The sequence below is a fragment of the Phyllostomus discolor genome, chromosome 6 (genome assembly GCF_004126475.2).
Source record: "Phyllostomus discolor isolate MPI-MPIP mPhyDis1 chromosome 6, mPhyDis1.pri.v3, whole genome shotgun sequence".
Lineage (NCBI taxonomy): Eukaryota > Metazoa > Chordata > Mammalia > Chiroptera > Phyllostomidae > Phyllostomus > Phyllostomus discolor.
Window position 1 is genome coordinate 4,013,548 of NC_040908.2, and position 21,103 is coordinate 4,034,650.

The 21,103-nt window shown below is 53.9% G+C and overlaps 1 protein-coding gene across 1 annotated transcript; it reads right to left on the reverse strand.

The window, feature by feature from the left end:
• Positions 1–1,597: 1,597 nt before the first annotated feature.
• E2F6 (E2F transcription factor 6) lies at positions 1,598–20,783 on the reverse strand. Its single transcript, XM_028516615.2, has 7 exons — positions 20,403–20,783; positions 13,308–13,362; positions 9,150–9,366; positions 7,443–7,598; positions 5,667–5,781; positions 3,279–3,426; positions 1,598–1,780 (listed from the first exon to the last, which is right to left on the reverse strand). Exons 1-7 carry the CDS (start codon positions 20,508–20,510, stop codon positions 1,731–1,733), a joined length of 849 nt encoding a protein of 282 aa, XP_028372416.1. The 5' UTR covers positions 20,511–20,783; the 3' UTR covers positions 1,598–1,730.
• Between the last annotated feature and the right edge of the window lie 320 nt (positions 20,784–21,103).

Consider the following 21,103-nt stretch of genomic DNA (forward strand, 5'->3'; position numbering starts at 1 on the left):
CTGACACCTGCTCACCCCGCTTCACAGACCCCGGGTCTCTCTCTCTCACTCACACACACACACACTCTCACACGCACACTGACACCTGCTCACCCCGCTTCACAGACCCCGGGTCTCTCTCTCTCTCACACACACACACACTCTCACACGCACACTGACACCTGCTCGCCCCGCTTCACAGAGCCCGGGTCTCTCTCTCTCACTCACACACACACACACACACACACACACACACTCCTGCCCACGGCCCGGGCTCCAGACCTGGCAAGCACTGCTCGGGGAGGAGGGCGAGAGCTGCACAGGGACGGGACTGGCCAGGGCCACTGGGGCACAGAGGTACGTGAGTCCTAAACACTCAGCCTTATTTTTCAACATTTTAATTTTTGATTCCTATTTTAAATTTTTTATCCATGGTTGTAATTTCAAGTTGCTTCAGATTTCTCTGTGAAGCGAGACGTTGAACACATGAATCTGGACGATGCTCACGAGAATCCCGTGTGGCAGACGGGCCAAGCACTGTTGGTGCAACTCACTCACTCACTCGCTCACTCACTGGTGTCCAAACGTTTATTGAGCACTGTGTACGTGCCCGGCGCGGCGCACGGCTCTGGGCACGGCGACGATTAAGACCCAGGCCCTCAAGGAGCTCACAGTCTAACGGCACAGGACGGGGCGGGCGGAGGCACAGGGCGGTGAGGGGCTTCCCGGTGAGGTAGAACAGCCAGGCCCTCGGCAAGGGGACCAGGGCTGGAGAGAGGACGGGGAACAGCCGGCTCCTCGGCAAGCCCCTCCGACTGAGGAGCGGGCTGCGGCGCGCCGAGACGCATCACAGAGCCCGCGCGCGGGCGAGAAGGTCCGGGTGGTTTCCGGCGGTCGCCGCCGTAACTGAGTCCGCGTCCCACCCTCGGCTGAGCCGCCGCTCCGCTCCCGGACGGCACGGCACTCCTCCGCGGGTCCCTGAGGGCGCGGGCCGTGCCGCCGGTCTGCGCAGACTGCAGGCAGGCAGCCCGAAGTCCAATTCCAGCACTGGGGACCTGGCCGAAACTCTGTAACTAAACGCGTGAACTTGAAGTGTACAGCATGTCTACGGCGCTCCTACATGGAGAAGTCTGAAAACAACTCTTCCCTAACCCTCACTCGGAGGGTTCTAATAAATTACAGGTGCCACAGGAGTCAGAGCATTTGCCCACGAGCTTCCATATACACATTGCTTTGGCTACACAAGGGCGAGGCGGTCACTCAGACGCGCACAGCTCGCCCAAACACTGTACAGCTACATACAGAGACGTCACAGCTAGATGCGTGCGCACACCCACCCGGCGGCCAGCAGCTGGCCGCAGACCTGACCTCGTGTAAGACAGCGCTTCTGTGGGGACGACGCGTGGTCCCTGGAGGAGGGGCGGGGCCCGCAGAGGGCTGTCCCTCTCGGGCCTGGCCGTCTGCGCGGGGTCTGTCGGAGGAAGCTCCTTCGGCAGGCGGGGTGTCCGTCTCACTGACAGACAGCAGTGAATTATAAAAAGTTTTTTTCGAATGCAGAAACCGTAGTCACCCGCAGAAGTCTGAGTAGAGAACTACGCCAAGGAGCTACTGGCCTCGCTGCTGCTGCTGCTGGCGGAGAGGGAGCGGACCTCTCGTGGGCGGGCGGGCGCACTGCTCCGAGGACCACGCCGGACGCCTGGCCGCCCACGGGACGCCCCAGAGCGCGGCGCACGCCTCCTCGGGTCCTCCCATCAGTTGCTCACCTCAAGCAGTTCTTCACTCGGCTGTGGAGGAGTTTCTTCTGGAAAGTAACAAAAAGGAAATGTCTTGTAAGCGAGGCTTTAAACGGCAATCAGGTAACAGCACATACACTTCAACCGCTTTAAAAAATGGAAGAACCCTGCGTATCCTCGTGTCAGTGGCGTAAGGCTAGCGTTTCAAGTCACCAGAGCAGACCGGACGCCAACGCGCGCCCGAGGGCGCGCCCGTCAAGGCAGCCGACGGCCTGCTCTCCAGCGTCCCCCCAGCACCAGCAGGGGCCTCCCCGCAACCCCCAGTTCTCACTCTTACCAGAACAGGCGGAGTTCCACTGTGAGGGTGTTAGAAACATTCCAAACTACGTTAGGAATTACCTGGTGATTTTTAGAGTTGTGTTTCTGTAGCTAGGGAGAGCAAAGCTATCTCAAGACCACAACGTGCAATTTTTATAACTATCATCATCGACATGTATGTTGTTTCCTTCGGTGGGTTTTCTTTTTGTTTTGTTGCTGATTTATTTTGCTTTGCAAAAACTTTTAGTTTGCCCTGGCTGGCGTAGCTCAGTGCATTGAGCGCAGGCTGCAAACCAAAGCATTGCAGGTTTGATTCCCAGTCAGGGCACATGCCTGGGTCGCAGGCCATGACCCCCAGCAACCGCACATTGATGTTTCTTTCTCTCTCTCTCTCCCTCCCTTCCCTCTCTAAAAAATAAAATAAAATCTTTTAAAAAATAATTAAAAAACCTTTTAGTTTGATGTGGTCCATTTGTTCAGTTTTTCTTGTTTCCCTTGTCTGAGAAGATGTATCAGAAAAAATACTGCTACCAGAAATGTCCTAGACTTTATGCCCACATCTTCTTCTAGGATTTTTGTGGTTTCGAGTCTGACATTCAAGTCTCTAATCCACTCTGAGTTTATTCTCGGGTGTGGTGTGAGAAGGCAGTCTTGTCTCAGTCCTGTTTTTGCGCATCACCTGTCCGGTTTCCCCTACACCGTTTCCCGGACGGGTTGTTCTCACCCCACTGTGCGCGCCTGCCTTCTCTGTCAGACGCCGACTGCCCGCGCAGACGTGGGTCCCACCGGGCCCTCCGCCCTGCCCCGCTGACCCGCGTGTCTGTGTTCACGCCTGCGCTGGGCTCTCTCCCTCACAGGGGCCTTGCCATGGGGTCGGGTGCCAGGCAGCGTGACCCCTCCAGCTCTGCTGTTCTTTCTCCAGGCTGCCGTGGCTGCCCGGGGCCTGTCGTCGTTCCCCACACGTTTTTGGAATATCTGTTTTCTGTGAAATATGCCATTGCTATCTTGGTAGGAATTGTGTTGAATCTACAGATTTCTTTGGGTAGTTTGGACATCTTAATGATGTTAAGTCTTCCTATCCATAAAATAGGGTATATGCTTCCCCTTACTCGTATCTTAATTTCTTTCCTCAGAAACCTACACAATTTTATTAACGAATGTCACCCAATACTTTTTTTAAAAACCACTATATAACTAAAAACCACTAGGACCTTGAACTTCCCCAGACCACAGAATCGGCGTGCTCACCTTCAGCAGGGTTTTCCGGGCGCTTGCCCTGCGACGACGCGCCCCCCGCACCTTCAGGCGCCCGGCCGCGGGGGCGCCGCTGCTCCACCTCGCACAGGTAGACGTCGATGGGCCCCTTGGTGCTGCGTATGTGCACCGTGATGGAGTCCTGGTGGGGGACACCCGGCAGCAGCGTGAGAGAGAAAGCACTGAGTGAGTGCGCGCAGTGTTCGCGTATGAGAACGGCGACCGTTTCCAGGGGAACTGCTGAACATTTAAGTTCGGGCGGTTTCCTTTCTGTGGTGTATTTGAGAAAATCACGTACTAAACTTTAGTCACGTTAAACCCACCGGCCAATCCTCGCTGCTAGCACCAGCTGCGTGCCCACTGCGCACGGCCGCAGAGCCACGGCGTAAGCGCCCGAGCGCTCCAGAGCCGTCGCCAGCAGCCGACTGGCCCCGGGGAGGCGCCTGCACGGGAGCGTCAGCACCAGAGCAGCGAGGATCCCCTGCGGTCTCAAAGGGCAAGGCTGTGTTCGGCTCTCCAGACCACCGGGGCGCTAACAGGAAGGGGCACTCTCAGTCCACTTGGGAGGGATGATGACGTCAAGACAAGATTAACACCTCGTGTAAGTTAAAACACTAAGATCCACGAGGTAACAGGAAACTGGGAACTTCTACCGAGAGTTACGCTAACTTCTTAAGAAACGGTTCCAGCTGCAAGCGATCCCTTCGCTAGAAGTTCTGCCTGCAGCGGCCCCACTGAAGGCCCATCCCCCCTTTGGTGCGGGTGGGCCTGGGCCGCACACCTCACCGTGAGCCCGGACACCCTAGGGAGACGCAGGCCTTCAGCCACAAAGCCTCGTGGGCACCTCTCCACAGCCCCCCACACCAGACGGTGGGCTGGAGAGCACGTGCACCCAGCCACCAGGCGCCAGGCCGGGTGCATTGTGCGACCTGACAGGTACTCGTCAGCAGCGGAGGAAACCGACACGCTGCTCAGACGGCAGCCAGCTGAGGGTGTCACACGCAACACAATCGGGGCCAGCAGACACCTTCCGTCTGCAAGAGGGGGACGGGAAAGGCTTCTGGCTTCGGGGGCTGTCCCACCCGTCACAGCCACACAACTCTGCCCGCAGAGTGAAGGAGCCAGAGCCCAGAGCCGCACACGCGGGCCCAGAGCACGTCCCAACAGAACTGTCTGCGGGAAACCGGCAGGCTGCGCCGGACCCGAGGGCCGGGGCCACCCCCGCACGAGGCACCGCATCTCACCTGGGCAGAGCGGCGCCACCGCACGCCCATGCCCCCTGTCTACCACCCACGCACTTTCCGCCTCGCCGAGCAGGGCTGCCCGAGGGGCCCAGGTGCACTGGCTTTTAAACGGGACTCTGCAAGGTCAGGCGCCACCAAAAGGCTCAGCAAGGTTTGGCGATCTCAGCCACAGGGAAAGACCCAAGCCTGCCAGTCACCACAGAAGGGGCTCTCAGGCCCCGAAGAAAGTATTAAAACACTGGCAGTTAATTAAAGGGGGGGTGGGGGAGAGGTCGGTTAAGTACCCGTGAAATGACTCAAACATAAATGTTACTTAGGATGCTTGGGATGTCTCTAAATCCAAACCAACTGGGAAACACGCCCAGGAAGTCGAGACCTGGGTGTACGACGGAGTGAAAGCAGGCTGCTCCTTCGTCAGCTTACGAGACACCGCCCAGCAGGACAGGGGCTGTCCCCTGGACAGTGGTCTGCCGGGGACACAGGCAAGGAACTCCCCATGCGGAGGAGAACCCCTACGGCAACGCCGACATCACCACGAGCGCCGTGGGCTGGCAGAACTGCTGCCCTATCACCAGAACGGCCGCATCCCCCGACTCTCCCTCCCCAAGCAATCCTCTGGTGACAGTTATCCTTTAACACAAGCACTCCTTCAAGGGAAGGAGCGTGTTAAGAAGCTGACAGCTTGATAGTGTTTTCATTCCCAGGGCAAGTACTTTTCATTTTTAACACAGAACGTATGTCCCAGCGTCTCCACCCGTCTGTGCCGAGTCGGGCCCGCGAGTCCACTCCCCAGAGCCCTGGCTGACGGCGGCCGTGCTTCGGGAACCCGGAGACTGAGGCCCACCCCGGGGGTCCCCTGGGAGGCGTCGCTCCTGGGTCCAGGACCAACTCTGAGGCCACGCTGTCTGGGGCTGAATTCTGGTCCTGCCTCTTCTGTGTGACGGCGAGGGGGCGGGTCCGTCTTTCTGAGCCCCAGGCCCTCCCCCTTTATTAACAGGGTGGCGCACGACCACGCCACTCGCTGTCACTGACAGCAGGGGGCAGTGTGCCCAGCGCCTCAAGCGGCAGCCACGACAACACACAGCCTCCGCAGGGGCCCCGCCCCCTTTAACCCTTCTCTAACTCCAGGACCACCTACCTCCCTGGGCGCTGGGACGTCCAGCCTGGTTTCTGCCGGGGCTTTGACCGCAATGACGATCTGCTCGTGGAAGGCGCGGATGCTGTGGATGTCCTGGTACGTCACGTACGCCAGCGTAGCCCCCAGTCAAGGATCTGTACGCAGGGCCTGCTTTTGGGGGAGACGCCTTAGCTCTCGTCGTAGGGGGATGCAAGGGTAACGTCAGAATATCTTAAGTTTTTATGGGACACAAATAGGGAGGACAGCTGATTAAAACATTTTCATTCATAATTCTTACTACTTTAGGAACGATTCTTAAGATTTTAGTGTTTTACAATATTTGTAACTCAATTTAAAGAGTTCTGCCCTGGGTGGTGTGGCTCCGTGGATTGTGTCGGGCTGCGAACCAAAGGGTCACGGGTTTGATTCCTAATCAGGGCACATGCCTGGGTTGTGGGCCAGGTCCCCAGTAGGTGGCGTGCGTGAGAGGCAACCGCACATCAATGTCTGCCTCCTCTTGCTCCTTCCCTTCCCCTCTCTCTAAATAAAGTAAAATCTTAAAAAAAAAAAAAGAGTTCCTTTAAACTGTACTACTGTGATTCTAATGAGTTTCTAAAGAAAAATACTAATAAACTGAATTCCTAAGAGAAACACCCTCGTAAGGCATCAAATCCACCCACCCCATCCCACTCCTGTGGACTTCTAAGCCTCACTATGAGAACCTCTGCGGAAAAATACTATTTTGGTGAGAACCCCCTAAAATGCAAGGTGGAAAAACACCTGTAAAGAGTATAAACGACACCGAGTAAGTTTTCAGGATCAGCGCCAACTCATGAGGTTTCTCTCATCCGAACTCCTGTCCCACTCCCCACCTGAATCTTTGCACCTGTCCGTCATCTCGCCGGGAACTGCCCCAGGGAAGTGCTTCACTGGGCTGCTCAGAAACGCTGGGTTCAGAGCACCTGCTGGGCTTCGGTTCTCTGATTCCTTTACCATCATCACACCTGGCTTTTAACGTGTTTCGTTCCTCTGCCTACAGCCCGTTAACATTCAAGTAACTTAACTCCCTCAATAAAATACGTGACTGTAACCATAACCATCCCATTCTGATTGTCATACGGTAGCACTTGTTTCCCGTTCAAGAGCTACTGGAACCAGAGTTCAGGCTGGTGTGGAGTTTATATGAACTGGAAGCCTGGGACAGCTCGGAACTGGTGAGCCCTGGCCCAGGGGAGCCCGAGGGTCAGCCGCAGCGACAGGCCCCTGCTCTGACCCCAGAGCTCCCGGGCTCGGGTGGCACCACCTCGCACTGCCCCGGGCTCCGTGGTCTTGAGCTGCAGCGCAAAGGCCGTTTCAGTGCCCACTCACCCGGTTCCAGGAATAAAATTCAATCCACAAACGTGGGAAGATGCGCATTTCACAGAAGCCAACAACTATCTCACCGCCTTTATCACAGCAGCCGGATTATGGACACGAGCAAGAGCGCCCCACTTGTCTGCCTGGAGACACGAGCGCCAGCCCTGGCAGCTGCCGAGACCCCGAGTGCTCGGCGCAGCCGCTGACCCAAGGGTGGGTCGCCGCCCCGAGAGCCAGAGGCTACGCCGTATCCCTGCGCTGTGTTGTTGGGCCGGTGTGAGGCTGTCTCACTAAACCTTTACTTACTCTCACTCCTAAAGGTCTGATTCTGTTCTGCACACACGCATTAGCTAACCCCCCCAAGCTAACTCTACTACTTAAAGTAGTCGCCTGCTCTGGAAGGAGGAGAGTCTTAAAGGGGCGCGCGCGGTTAAAGGATATCTCTCGTTTTCCTTGTTGTCCGTCAGCTCGAACAGCTGCTGTGCGCAGTCCTTGATCAGCTCGTCCAGCGCGTCCTCCATGGCGGCCAGGTCGGACAGCTCATCCTGCAGCTGCTTCTGCTGGGGCGCGGCCCCGAGGCTGTTGAGGTCGGACCCTCTGCGGAAGCACGAGAGGGAAAGGCCCCCATCAGCGACACCCAGGTTGGCGCAGTGACAGGACGCAGACCAGAGGCCACTGGACCCCTGCTCTCCACCGTCGTAGCCGCCGCACAAGCTTCCGGCGCACAAACTGCTTTTTGTCCCCACCTCTGGGCCCGTACACAGGGACTTGGAAAACCAAACACATCATAACCCTACGGAAATGAATAGCAGCGACAGCTTAACGAAGCTTAATTAAGTAGGGAAAACTTAATGAAGTAGCAGGGAAAGCCTAATTAAATGACAGCCGGATTAAAGCGTCATTAGCTCCCAGTTTCAGCTCCAGCTCTGCTACACACGGAACGGCTTCGACAAGCTGTGTATAACCTGTCATCCCTTTCATTTCTACCCACGGAAAACGAGGAGCCCTGGCTAAGGGACAGCTCTTCTGCTGCTACAACTCTGAGTCCTTGGTCTTCCTAACTGTGCACATTCCATCTGGGTCCACCCGGACGTAACGACTATATTCCCTGAATATGAATAGAACGATTCATTTTCTTTAGTTACTACTGTTTAGCCCAATATGGTAGGACCTGAGTAACAACTGGTATTCATGTTTTCTTTGGTCTTTATGGGCTGTTACCAATGTCTTTAGCTTGCTAGTTTTCAAATCTAACCCCCTTTAGTGATTCAGAATACAATCGGATACTGGCCCTTTAAGTGCCATTTAATGTGATTTAGTAAACGCATTCAAGTGAGAATTCCATCTGCTTTTCTGCACCGCTGGAAAAACTGCCTCCTTTATAAGCCCCTTTTTCCTAGTAACTAAGTTAATTACTTAGAATCATTTTACGATCTTTGTTGGCAGCTTCTTCACTTGCCTGAAAGGTCTCTATGTACTTATGTGCTGACACTGTCTCTCACCGTATGTTTGGAACTGTTCCAAGATTACTCACCTGTTGTGAGTGTAACGGCTTTCTTCTTACATGCATACACACACACATACACTTATCTGTTTCGTAAGGTGCTCCTTCCTAACACGGGTTAAGCCTGTACCAGCTGCCTTTCAGATCTTAGGTCTGTGATTTTTCCCTGTGGGGCCACGAGTCTCTGAGTGCGGTGGACGGCCTAGCTGCGCCGTGCTCGCGTGGGGAAGCAGAGGGGCACCCGCTTTCCGGCGGAGCAGGGGGAAGCTGGCCCGAGGGGCGGGGGTCGGTGTGTGTGCCCCACTAGCACAGGAGACCCCCGTTCGACCGCCTTCGCTGGCGTCCCCGTTACCAACATCAACCGGAACTGAGGGGGTGTTCTGAGAAGCGAGCACCTTAAAATCAGTCATATTGCACTTAGCTCACCCACAACACCCTACTGTACGACTGTTAAATAGGAAAATGTTACGGGCTGCGGAGACAAGGCGAAGACAGCTTCCAGAGCCAGCCCTCTCTGAAGGAAGCCGCACTGACCGTGCCCCCCCGCAGTCAGACGCGGTGGACGCCAGCACGCGGCACTTCAGCCGGCGCGGCTCCGCCACCCCGAGCGGGGGACGCGGGCCCGAGGCCCGAGGCCGACTTACATCCACCGAATGTGGTTCTTGGACTTCTTCTCCACCAGGTCGATCCCGTCCAGGACGTTGGTGATGTCGTACACTCTTCGCTTCCGCACCCCCAGCTTGGTCGCCACCTTGTTCAAGTCCAGGATGCCCCCCGGCGCGTTTCTGACGAGATCCATGAACTTCCGAGTTAAGTAGACCAGGGACACGTCAAAACGAGGTCTCTTCACTTTTAGAGTTTCTGGGAAACAAAACAAACCCACTTGTAAAATTTTAAATAGGATTTCTTTCTCAACTCTTTAAAAAATCATTTATTTCCTCTTTATCAGTCGACACAGACACCTATAGAAAATCCACACACTGACCAAGTGTCATTGCTAATTTTTACAAAACAGGTTTTTCAAACTTGATAAAAATTAACCTGTCCTAGGTAAACAAAAGTGTTAGACTTAAAGGAACATTCAGAACATGCAACCCACGTGAATTTTTTTAAAGATGTCATTTATTTTTAGAGAGGGGAAGGGAGGGAGGGAGAAAGAGAGAGAGAAACATCGATCGCTTGCCTCTTGCAGCCCCCAAGCACGTGCCCTCACTGGGAACTGAACCAGCAACCTTTCAGCTTGTAGGACGCCGCCCTGTCCACTGAGCCACACCAGCCAGGGTGCAGGCCATGTGAATTTTAGAGGCCTACTGCACCTTATCGGACAAAGTGGTGAATTTGCATTTGTAGCTACAAAACTTAAGGAATGAAATTAGAGGTGATTTTTTAAATTAATTTTCTCATTTGGTCTTCAAGGTGAGGAATTCCTTATGAAGCAAAGGCAGAGACCTGGCTTTGTCTGTTTCAAATGTTTCTACATGTGTCAGAGTGTGACCCTGTCTGGCCAGGTTTTTAGAGAGCTCAGGTCAGAATTCTATTAGGACAATTAGGAGAGACCTCAAGGGGAAGTGGCATACCTGATTTTTACAACATTCACTTCCTTATTCTAACAGATAAGCAAACAAAGGGAAGAAATCTCTCCAGTCCCCTCGCTCGCCCACCTAATGCTTCTGGTTTTTTATATGTACTCTGCCTCTCCACACACACACATACACGTGTGTCTATACATGTAGTTCCCAAGAACACAGGAATACAACTGTTCTTTAACACGCCGCTTCTAACTCAGCACTGGGAACACCCCGGCTGCCGACAAACACCCTCTCGCCGGACGGTGACGCACAGCAAGCCGACGACGGCCGCCACCGCTGCGCCGGACACGGAGGGGAGCTGCCGCGAGGGTGGCTCCTCAGGAGACCACACGGGGAGGCTTTCTCCTTTAACGCGGTCCACAGGCAGCCATGGGTGTTAGCCACGCCTGCCGCGGCAATTGCTGCACAGTCCAGGTAAATCAAACCCTACACACCTTACACGTACACCGTGACAGAGGTCGGTTATGTCCCAACAAAACTGGAAAAAGGTATTTTCTGTTAACGGCTGCACACTATTTAACATTGTTCTCAACAGCTGCGTAACGTCTACCACCTGCACGGAATGTGTGCTGCCTCACCCGACGCTGGAAGTTCAGACTGCCGACAACTGCGTGACCCTGCACAGCACCGTCTCTTCGGAGCCGCATTTCCACGAGCTCCTGCGAGTCCTTCCTTCGGAGACGCCCCAACCCGTGGGTCGCTAAGCCAAAGGGCGCCGCACAGGAGCTGTGACCTGTGCCTCGAACCCCGCCCTCCGGGCCGTGCGCCCCTCAGCTGGGGGCTGTGTCGGAGGCCCTGCTAGAACTAAATATTGGCACTCTTTCCACCCCACCCAACTTGACACTAGAAAAGTTTGGTTCGATGTGCAGAGGAAATAAGTTCACAAATAGCCCAGTCGTCCCTCTAGCGGGGGGCACGGGGTGTCCCTTCTCTCTGCTCCCGCAGCAGCACGGGGCACGTGAGCGGAACTCCCGCCGTCTGCACTCGGGACGGCCGCCCGGACCTCCGCCCCCCTCGGGCAGCTGAGAGGTCGCCGGCGGTGACTCCCAGAACGGAAGCACACATTCTACAGTGTGAATGTCCGCTGCGTGCAGATCACCCCATACCTGAGATTGACCAGGGTTAAAAAAAATTAACTTTAAATGACTTACGGGTAAGTCCCAATTCTACAATAAACCCCGGGAGACTGCAAACTGGTGAGCCCACCTTTAGGCAGCACACAGTCACTCACACTAGGTCACCGACAGGGCCACGGCGTCTTGAGCTCAGAAGTCGTTTCCCGTCTAGTCCCACCACAGACGACAGGCACGGGGCACACCCCTGGAGCACCAGGGTCATCGCAGGGCAGGGACAGAAGGACTGAGCAGGCCCTCGGGCTCAAGGCCCCCAGCAGGGGAGTGAGGCACTCGGCCCAGCACCCCGAGGTGAGTGCTCGGAGAGGCGCTCGGAGCCGCGTGAGGGAGAGTGAACAGGGGCTGGAGAGAACTTGGGACAGAGAAGGGGAAGGTGGATGTGAGGGCGTTCCCCTCTCTGATGGGGGTGATGCCCGCTGAGGACGGCCAAGGACACACGTGCGAAAGGAGCGCACGGCAGGAGGGCAGGGCAAGTCTGGGGGGCCCCCAGTCGGCACCACTCCCAGAGTGGGCAGCACCGGCCTCCCAGGGCCCTGTCTGTCTGTCCGTCCATTCCCTGCCACCTGGTTCTTTTAAGGGGGTGAGGTGGCTTATCAGTTTCACACGTAAACGAGGAGGCAGGGCCTTCTCCGGGGGGTGACAGGGCATCCCCAAGAAGCTTCCCGGTGAGTGACCCCACAGTTCCGTTTCCGTGTCAGAAAAGCCACCCGGCCGCAGGGAGGCTCCCCGCTGGAAGTCAGCAGCAGGAAGGGCCTGGGGACAGAGGTCCCCGTTCCTGCCCGGGAGTGGGAGAACCTGAGCCGCAGCCGTCTCTCTGCCAGACAGGCGTGGGGCTGAGCCCCGACTGAGCGCGTGACTTAAGCTCTCTGGGCCTCGGTTTGCACATCTGTGAAATAGGGACAGTTCACACCTCCACTACGAAGGGCTGTTGTGAGAGGCCATGCAAAGAGCTTAAATAAAACAGGGCCAGGCATGGAAGACGCAATAACGGTTCGACATTACACCCCGTCGGTGGTATGGGACAGACAGGGCCCTTCCAAGGCCAAACCCGGACACCGACTGTGGGTGGACTGTGACAAGGGCGGGGGAAAAATTCAGGTCTGGCATTAACACGTTCTATGTGGGCACGGCTGCACTGTGTGTCCACTGAGGACAGGACCAGATTAAGGGGGAAGGAGGGTGAGGCCTCCATCGCAATTTCCAGAAGGACAGGGAACTGCAGCGACTGGCTCCTGTCCCCTTTAGCTGACTCGAGCCCTGGCCCACGACTGGCTCCCGAGCACAGGAGCTCGGAGGAGGCTGGGAGGTGCTCCTGCACCACGGGCAGCACGACCCTGCTCTCACAGCCTCTGGGGAGCTGCCAGCCCCCAGCCCCCGGAAACTCCAAGCTTTACAGTTTGGTATACAAATAATAAATATTACTTAAGTCACTCATCAACTGACGCACATTTAAAATAAATCATTTCAATCACAAGAAGTTCAAACTATTAGGTTGGCCAAAGAGTTAGTTTAGTTTTTTCCGTATGATGGCTCTGGTAGTGCCCAGTGGTCTCCAACTTCATTCCAAACGATTCTGTGAGACTGTCTTGTGACAGCTGTCATATTGGTGTGCATTTTAAAAACACTTATCAAAATTGGTAAATTTTAGTGTAGTCATTTTAATAGTGAAGATGAAAGGAAATAAACATTTTTGGCATATTATGCTTTATTATGTCAGGAAAGGTAAAAAAACACAGCTGAAATGCAAAAATATCTTTATGCAGTGTGTGGGGAAGATGCTGCGACTGATCGAACGTGTCAGAAGTGGTTTGCCAAGTTTCTCGGTGCTACTGACACGTGGCCAAACAATTCCCTGCCTCGGGGCTGTCTCATGCACTGGAAGATGGTTAGCAGCGGCCCTGGCCCCCACCCACTAGAAGCCAATAGCGGGAGAGAGCCGACACACTCAGAATATCCAAATCAGTAAAGTTAATTGTGAAAATGAAAAAAAAAAATGTGTCCTTTATTTTATGGAAAAAAATGTAACGGACTTTTTGGCCAACCCAATACAATCCTAAAACCTATTCGGGAATCAACTTACTTCTCATGGACACATATTGCACATTATCTTCTAAATTAATCCTTATTTTTGATGGCTGGAAAACAGAAAAAACACCAGAAATTTAACTTAGTAATTTAAAAACAGCAATGCCCACAAACAGCACTTTAGCAGGTGACATATAGTTGTTCCTCTCCCCGCCCCCCACACTCTGGGGTAACAATCTGGGTGTGAGAAGATCAGTCCCCCTTCCAGATTATATCTACTCTGACTGTGATCACATCTGACAGTGTCGCAGGTTATGATTTGAGAAAGGGGTGGGGGAGGAGTGGCGAGAAAACACAAACATGAGAACGCATCGCTGAGTGAACAGTAGCCTGCTGACTGCATCAGACCCCAAGGCTGGAAAGAAACACAGGCCACTGGCCCTGACTCCGGAAGACTCGGGAGACATCGGATACGTCTGAACTGAAAAACGCTCACCTCTTGCTATTTAAGTGTGAGTGGCTCCCCAAAACTGGCTCACAACCTTTCATAGGCAGCCACGCATTCCCACGGTAATTAAAGCAAAAAGAGTAGCACTTTGCAGGATGGAAAATAATGCATGCTACACAACTAGAAACTCAAATTTAATAAATGCTTTCTTTTACATACCCGAAACAACCAGGAAATTAGTGGTAGCTCCACTATCAATGCCTCACCATTTTATCAGCTATTTAGAGGGAGTGAGAATTTACATAATCTGGCAGTAACATTTACAATACATTTAGAAACTGTTTTTGTAAAAATAAAACCTTTAGCCCTGGCGGTGTGGCTGAGTGCTGTCCTGTAAACCAGAAGATCACTGGTTCGATTCCTGGTCAGGCACAGGCCTGGGGTGTGGGTTCGGTCCCCAGCTGGGGTGTGTACAAAACAAAACCAATCATTGCTTCTCTCTCACATCGATGTTTCTCTCCCTCTTTCTCCCTCCCCTCCCCTTTCTGAAATCACAAAGCATGTCCTTGGGTGAGAATAAAAACAAATGAAAAATAAACCAAACCTTTGGATAAAGCCATGTAAGCAGAAACCCGTACTAGCCGCACGCTCAGAACGAAGTACAAGGCTGCTGTGCCTCCATCAGGCAGGTTTAGCTCCCGCCCGAGGGGAAGCACTGGCCCCGGACTGGCTGTAACCCCACCAGGTGCCCTAAGGATCACAGGACTGCAATGGACGCAGTCCTGGACACAGTTCTCGTAAAGCCAAACGTCGGCCGGCCGGGTGTGACCAAGCGTCACTGCTAGTTTTACACTGAACCCCTCTGCTAAGGTAAGGCAGTATGAGACAGAGTCTGACTATCCCAGCAGATTCCTGAAAAACAATGCATCCTCGTCACGGCGATGAGAAGCACACACAAACACATATCCCGAGTTGTTACACACCTTAAGGCCTGTTTATGGGTTTTCTATTTGGTCCACGACCCGTTACACATCTGCAGTGTGTTACTGAAACGACTGTAAGGCTAGAGTAAACTTGCCACACTGTTCGTGCAGTCCCGAGACTGCGCTGCAGGAGGGTAGACAGAGCAGAGCCTGCCCTGCCTGGCTGCAAAGAGGCTTCAGTCCCGGACTTACAGGAGCAGGTCAGGTCCTACACACGCAGCACTACCTGCTCTGCACGCCTCCTCGAAGGGCACCTCTTCTGCTCTGCACCGCTCCTGCAATCAGGCCTGGTCACACGGGCAGGGTGGCTCTCTCTCCCCTCTATTCTCTGCTACAAAGGCAGGTGCAGTACATGTTGGCGGTACTGGGGTCTGCAGGAAAAGGCTGCAACAGCATCCACTCATTTTCTGTCTCTGAATGTGAAAACATCTCCTCATCTCGAAGGAATTACAACAGCATCATGGCCTGCCAGGGGCAGACACCCCTTGCGTCTAAACCCCACTGGTCTGCAACCCTGGAGATTCCAAGTGCCCCCAGTAACGACGCATTCATCTCCTTCACATTCAGAACAGCTCTTGGCCCAAGACCCGGTTTGGGACTACCAACTACTGGCTTCCTAGATGCGGCGGGCCCTGACCTTTACCTATGACGCCGTGCAGCGATATAACTTTATTGCCCACTTTCCAAGGTAACGTGAAGATTAAATGGGAAATTTTGTGAATGATGAAATCTTACGCAACCACACATTATTGTTTTCCTATCTGAACCAGAGTAGTGCCTGGCGCAGTCGGGCACTTGGTGAGTGCCCGTCACACACTCGGGAATGGAGACGGAGACAGCACCGTGTCAGCGGGGCTCTGCCGGATAAACAAGTCAGCACTGCGAATCGGTGAGCCCGGACAGACCCCGGGTGACGCCGCCCTCGTGGGTCCCCTCTCTGAGGGTCGCCCAGAGAACACGAAGCCCCTTCCACTGTCCCAGTGCAACACTCCGAGTCTGAGAGACGCCCCAACACTCCTGGCGAGCCTTTCCAGCTACTGGACTTGGGTGACCTGCCCTGGACACGCAGGCAAGGAGAAGGAGCCCTTCTGGGAGCAGACGGGACGAGACAGGACCTCTCCTTCCGAAGTGACTGTGGCCTCAGAACAAACGTTTCCCCACACAAAAGTCAGGGAGCTGTTAGAGAAAAGTAAATGCACGGCCACCCTGCGCTTGGCCCCACATCACCAAGACCCCTGGGATCGGCAGTGCCCCCCACCCCCGGAGAGAGCGACAGGCCTCTGCACCCTCACGTGGACCAGGAAACGGGACACGTGGACCAGGAAACGGGACAGGGGGTGGAGTGCGGAGGGGCACCCACTCGAGCTGAGGGACGGAGAGGGCCCCTCAGGGATGCCCACTTCCCGTTGGTTTTGAAACACGCTCAGCCTTCAGAAAACGCGCAGAAAGAGCACCAAGAACTGCCATGCCCCCTTCACCCGCCCCGCCCAAGGCTCATTTGTTACAGCACCGGCTCTGTCCTGCTGGTCTCTGCACACACACACTCCTCCCCCAACCACTGGAGGGTGAACTGCAGACTGCTGGCTAGCTCAGTGTGGGGCTCTGGGACACTCCCCCTCACAACCGCGGCACAGCCACCACCGAGTCTGCTCAAGATGAAGCGGTTTATCTTAAAAGAGCCCGTCAGGACTCCTGGGTCAAGATGGAGGCGCAGGTAACTGCCTGTACAGCAAAAACATGACTAGATACAAAACAAACTTCAGCCTGGCTGGCGTAGCTCAGTGGATTGAGCACGGGCTGCGAACCAAAGCATTGCAGGTTCGATTCCCAGTCAGGGCACATGCCTGGGTTGCAGGCCAGGTCCCCAGTGGGGGCCACGTGAGAGGCAACCACACACTGATGTTCTCATATTCTTCTCTCTCTCTCTCCCCCTTCCCCTCTCTAAAAATAAATAAATAAAATCTTAAAAAAAAGTCACAATAATGTATCTTAAAAAAAAACCAACAACAACAACAAAACAAACTTCACCCAGCACTGTCATAAAACTGAGCTCTGTGGAAGTCTGACAAACAAGGGTGTAGAGAAACCACCTTCATCCAGACAGGTAGGAGGGGTGGAGACGGGGACGGGCAGTCCCACAACCGCGTGTGGTGGATAAAACACGGGAGGGACACCTCGGGAGCGAGGGGTCAGCCCCAGTCCAGACCGCCCGACCCAGGGGCCCAGCACCAGGAAGGTAAGTCCCCCTAACTTCTGGTAACCACCAGTGGGGGAGGGGGCAGTGGAAGAAACTGCGTCCTCTTAAAGGGCCTGCGATGGACTTAGGACTCACACAGACCCACCCCCTCTGGGATCCAGCACCAGGGCAACAGCGGAAGGGGCACCAGTGGCAAATGGGGAGAAAGTGAAGCGTGAGTGGGGAAGACAGCCTCCTCCCGGACAAAACTCCAGAGGCCAGGCAGCGGCCCTGTCCCCTCTCCCAGCCTCCCCCACACAGAGCCACAGAGCAGTGACCCGGGCTGCCCACCCTGGCAATCACCTAAGGCTCCACCCCACACAACCTAGCAGGAGCGCTAAGACGGAGTCAAAGCAGCTCCACCTAATGCACAGAAACACAGGGAGGCACCCAGACGAGGGGACAAAGAAACAAATGAGAGGAGGGCCGCTGATGGCCACCGCAGTGCGCAGCTCTGGGGACCTGCTTGGGGACCGGCTCTCCTGCTGGGCGAGTCGGTGCCTCCCCAGCCACTGTGCGGGCCGCTCCACGCCCCCATTGGAAGACCCAGCGTTCTAAATCTGAGCTCTCAAACAAAAAACAAACAAAAAAGAGTTCTAGGGGCTAAAGCCTTAAGCACTGCTTCTAAATTAATTAAAATTTCCTCTGTACAGATTTTACTTTGTACTGATTGCTGGTTTTGGGGGATAATATCCCTTTAAGAACCCTTTGAAAATAGGTATTTCTCCAAGGTGACTCTATTCTCACTCATTTAAATTTTCCTTGTTTTTCAACGTGTAGACTAAGTTCCACCACCAAGGACATTATTTCCTCCCTTCTCAAAATCCAGCTTTCAAGCCATTTACCCAGAGAACATCCAACACTCAGCCAGATACATAACTAATCTTTGCATAGCAACGCACTTCTTTGCATTTAATTATAAAATACCTCCAACCACCGGCCCGTTAAAAAACCCTGAGATATGTGTTCAAATTGCCATTTCACAGGCAGGAGAGTAAATGGTCATACGTTCAAACGTTTCCCATTCACAGAGTACCTACTTCATTTACTCAGTGACTACTTACCAAATCTTTCTGTGGAAGGCACCAACTATGCTGGACATAGGACAATGAAATGGACAGTCACTACACTGAGGGATTCGAGAGCCACACACTTCGAAAAGGGGGAAGGGGGCAGCGGGGGCTTTGGGAGCGCAGCGGGTGTTGTGCGAACCCCGTGTTTGGAGGTCAGGGAAGGCTCAGACAAGTGACCTGCAAATGTGACCTGACAGGGGCCTGGCTGGCGTAGCTCAGTGGATTGAGCATGGGCTGCGAACCAAAGCATCGCAGGTTCGATTCCCAGTCAGGGCACATGCCTGGGTTGTAGGCCATGACCCCCAGCAACCGCACATGGATGTTTCTCTCTCTCTCCCCTCTCTAAAAATAAACAAATAAATCTTAAAAAAAAAAAAAAAAAAAGAAATTAGGAACTTAATGTCCAGTACCCTGTGCCCTATTTAAAAAAAAAAAAGTGACCTGACACGACAAAGAAAAGTGTGTCTTTAAAAAAAAAAAAGCTTTCTTGGAAAGGGAAATGTGGATATGTAAGGGCCCCCCAAATTATGAAAATACATAGAAAAATTGGGGCAAAACTAGAAGCAAGAATACTGGTTTGGAAAACACTGCAACAATCTGAAAAAATCAACAATGGTTAGAAGTGGCAGGTGCTGGTGATTGAGTTTTAATCAGTTTGGGAAGACGGCGGGGTCAGCCTGGGAAAGGGAAAAGGGAAAGGCACGCTCGGCCCGGGAGCTCGGGCAATGAGGCGGGGGCGTCAGCATTTAGCAAGCGAGGAGACAGCAAAGTCCTTGCTTGCTAGCGAGAAGCGAATGAATTCAGTTTTGGACACATGCGTTTCAAATCTAAGGAGAGATGTCTAGTGGATAGCTGAAGAACTCTGCGCTGGGTGCACAGATTTGGGAGTTATTATGACATGGTAACTAAAACTAATAGTGGATAAGAATGTCTAAGACCAAAAAAAATAATAATAAAAAAGAATATCTAAGGCTTCAAGGGATGTGTGCAAATTCTGATATTAATTAAGTGGTTTTTCCATAGCTAGAGCTCAGAGCTTTCACCATATTCTCAAAGATTAAGACCACCAACATGGGTGGTAACAGAAGTCATGAGGGTGGTGGCAAATGACATCCTGGGTGAAGACTGAGTGTGGAAGGTGGACATCAACAGGTGAGGGATGGGAAGGGGAGGAGTCTGCCGGGAGCGCGAGGAGAGATCAGAGGAGCAGGCGGAGCACCAAGAGTAGGTGTGTGAAGAAGCCATTCAGTGGTGAGAGTCTCCAACAAAAGTAAGTGGTCATACTTATCAAAGCTTTGGAGATAAGGAGCTAAGCAAAGGTCAGCTGGAACTGACAATGTTGCTGGCGACCTTGGTGAGAACAGCCTTAGGGCTGTGCTTTGGGCAGAGGTCCCCACCCCCGCGGTAGGTTAGGGTGGTAATGACAGATGAGGGAGTAGACAGGGAATGCAAACAGATTTTTTCAAACAGTTGGGCTGTGCAGAGGAACACATGCAGCAGGTGGAAGGACATACAGAATTATGCGAGGAGTTTTTTTAAGATGGGGTGAATTCAGGATGCAGTTTAAGTAGTCGTGAATTTATGGTATGGAATCAGACACTGTGAGGTCAAATTTAGGCTTTTCTACATACTGTCTAACCATGGGCAAACCACTTGATAATCCCAGATCTATTTTGGCAACTGTAAAACAAGTCCTTATAATCTCTTAGGCTGCCTTGAGAAATTAAATAAGATAATGTCTAACTATTTTTGACCACTGAGTCCCCATGGGGACTGGGCATACTGACTAGTTAGAGGAAGAAACCAATACAGAAATTGAAAATACGGGGAGATGGAAAATGACAGATTCACCAGCAGCCCTGAGAACCAAGGACAATATACTGTATCTAGTCTAGAGCAGCAGCAGAAATTAACTTTTTGCAGGAAGAGAGCCCAAACTCCCATTTCTCTAGGTCAAACAGGACGCAAGATAATTTGCTGAATGTGGGGTGGGAAATGCGAAGTGTGGACGAGCTTTTACATTGCTGCAGTTAAGCGGGAGAAGGTGAGGGGACGCCAAAGAGAAACAGCTTGCAGAGATGCACTGAGGGCGACTGGAAGTAGAAAAACGAGATTTCTGACGCAAAGTTGTGCAACCGTCTCCATAACTGCTGTGTAGTCCCAAGGTAAATGCCAAGGACGACAACACATTTGAGACTACGTGCGGAAAGAATGCAAGAGTTTGAGCGAAATCCGAGCAGAGGAGACCGAGGAGCCGCCATCGGCCCGCGCTGGGGGAGCTCACGACCCAGTGACATTCTGCCCAGCTTCCTTGCGGAGGGGAAGGAACGGATGAGCCTGAGACCCTACCCTATCCCGAGCCGCGCCAGGGTTGCGGGCGCCCAGGACCCAGGACGTCCCCGGGACTTACCAGCAGGCCGTCCACGTTGATGGGGTCTCGGCACCGGCGGCGCACGGTCTCCTCCGCTGGGTCCACGAGCAGGCTGGGCAGTTTCCGCGCGGGCCGCTGCTGACTCATGCTGCCCGGCCGGCCGCCCCTCGCCCCCCGCGAGTTGCCCCGCCTTCTCCGGGTCGCGTCGGACACCGCCCCCAACACGCCGTTCCCGAAGCCAAGCGCGAACAGAGCTCGCGGCCTGTTAGGAGGTGCCCCCGGCTGGGCCCGGCTGCGGACGAACGCGCCACTGCCCACGGCCGCGGGAGTTATCACGCGGACGGCAGGAGAACTGGGTAGCTGGGCACTCTCAGGGAGCCGCGACCGCCATCTTCCCGCATGCGCAGTGCGCCGCCTCCAGCGCGCCGTCCGCGGTGCGCATGCCCGCCGCACGCTCCGAGCCTCGCGCTGGGGCGGGAGTCCGCGAATTCCCGGCCGGCGGCGCCCGCGCGGAGGAAAAGGAAGAGGTGGAGACGGGATCCAGAGGAAGGGGCGGGGCGGGGGAAGAATCCAATCAAACCAACCAACCAACCAAACAAAAAAAAAAAGTCCCAAACAGGCAGGCGGGAAACCACAAAGTTCCTTGGAATGCCTGACGCTAACGACGCTGGTAGCTGCAAGTTCGGAGCTGGCCGAGATGTTAATTTATACTTTTTAATTTTTTTTTAAGATTCTATTTC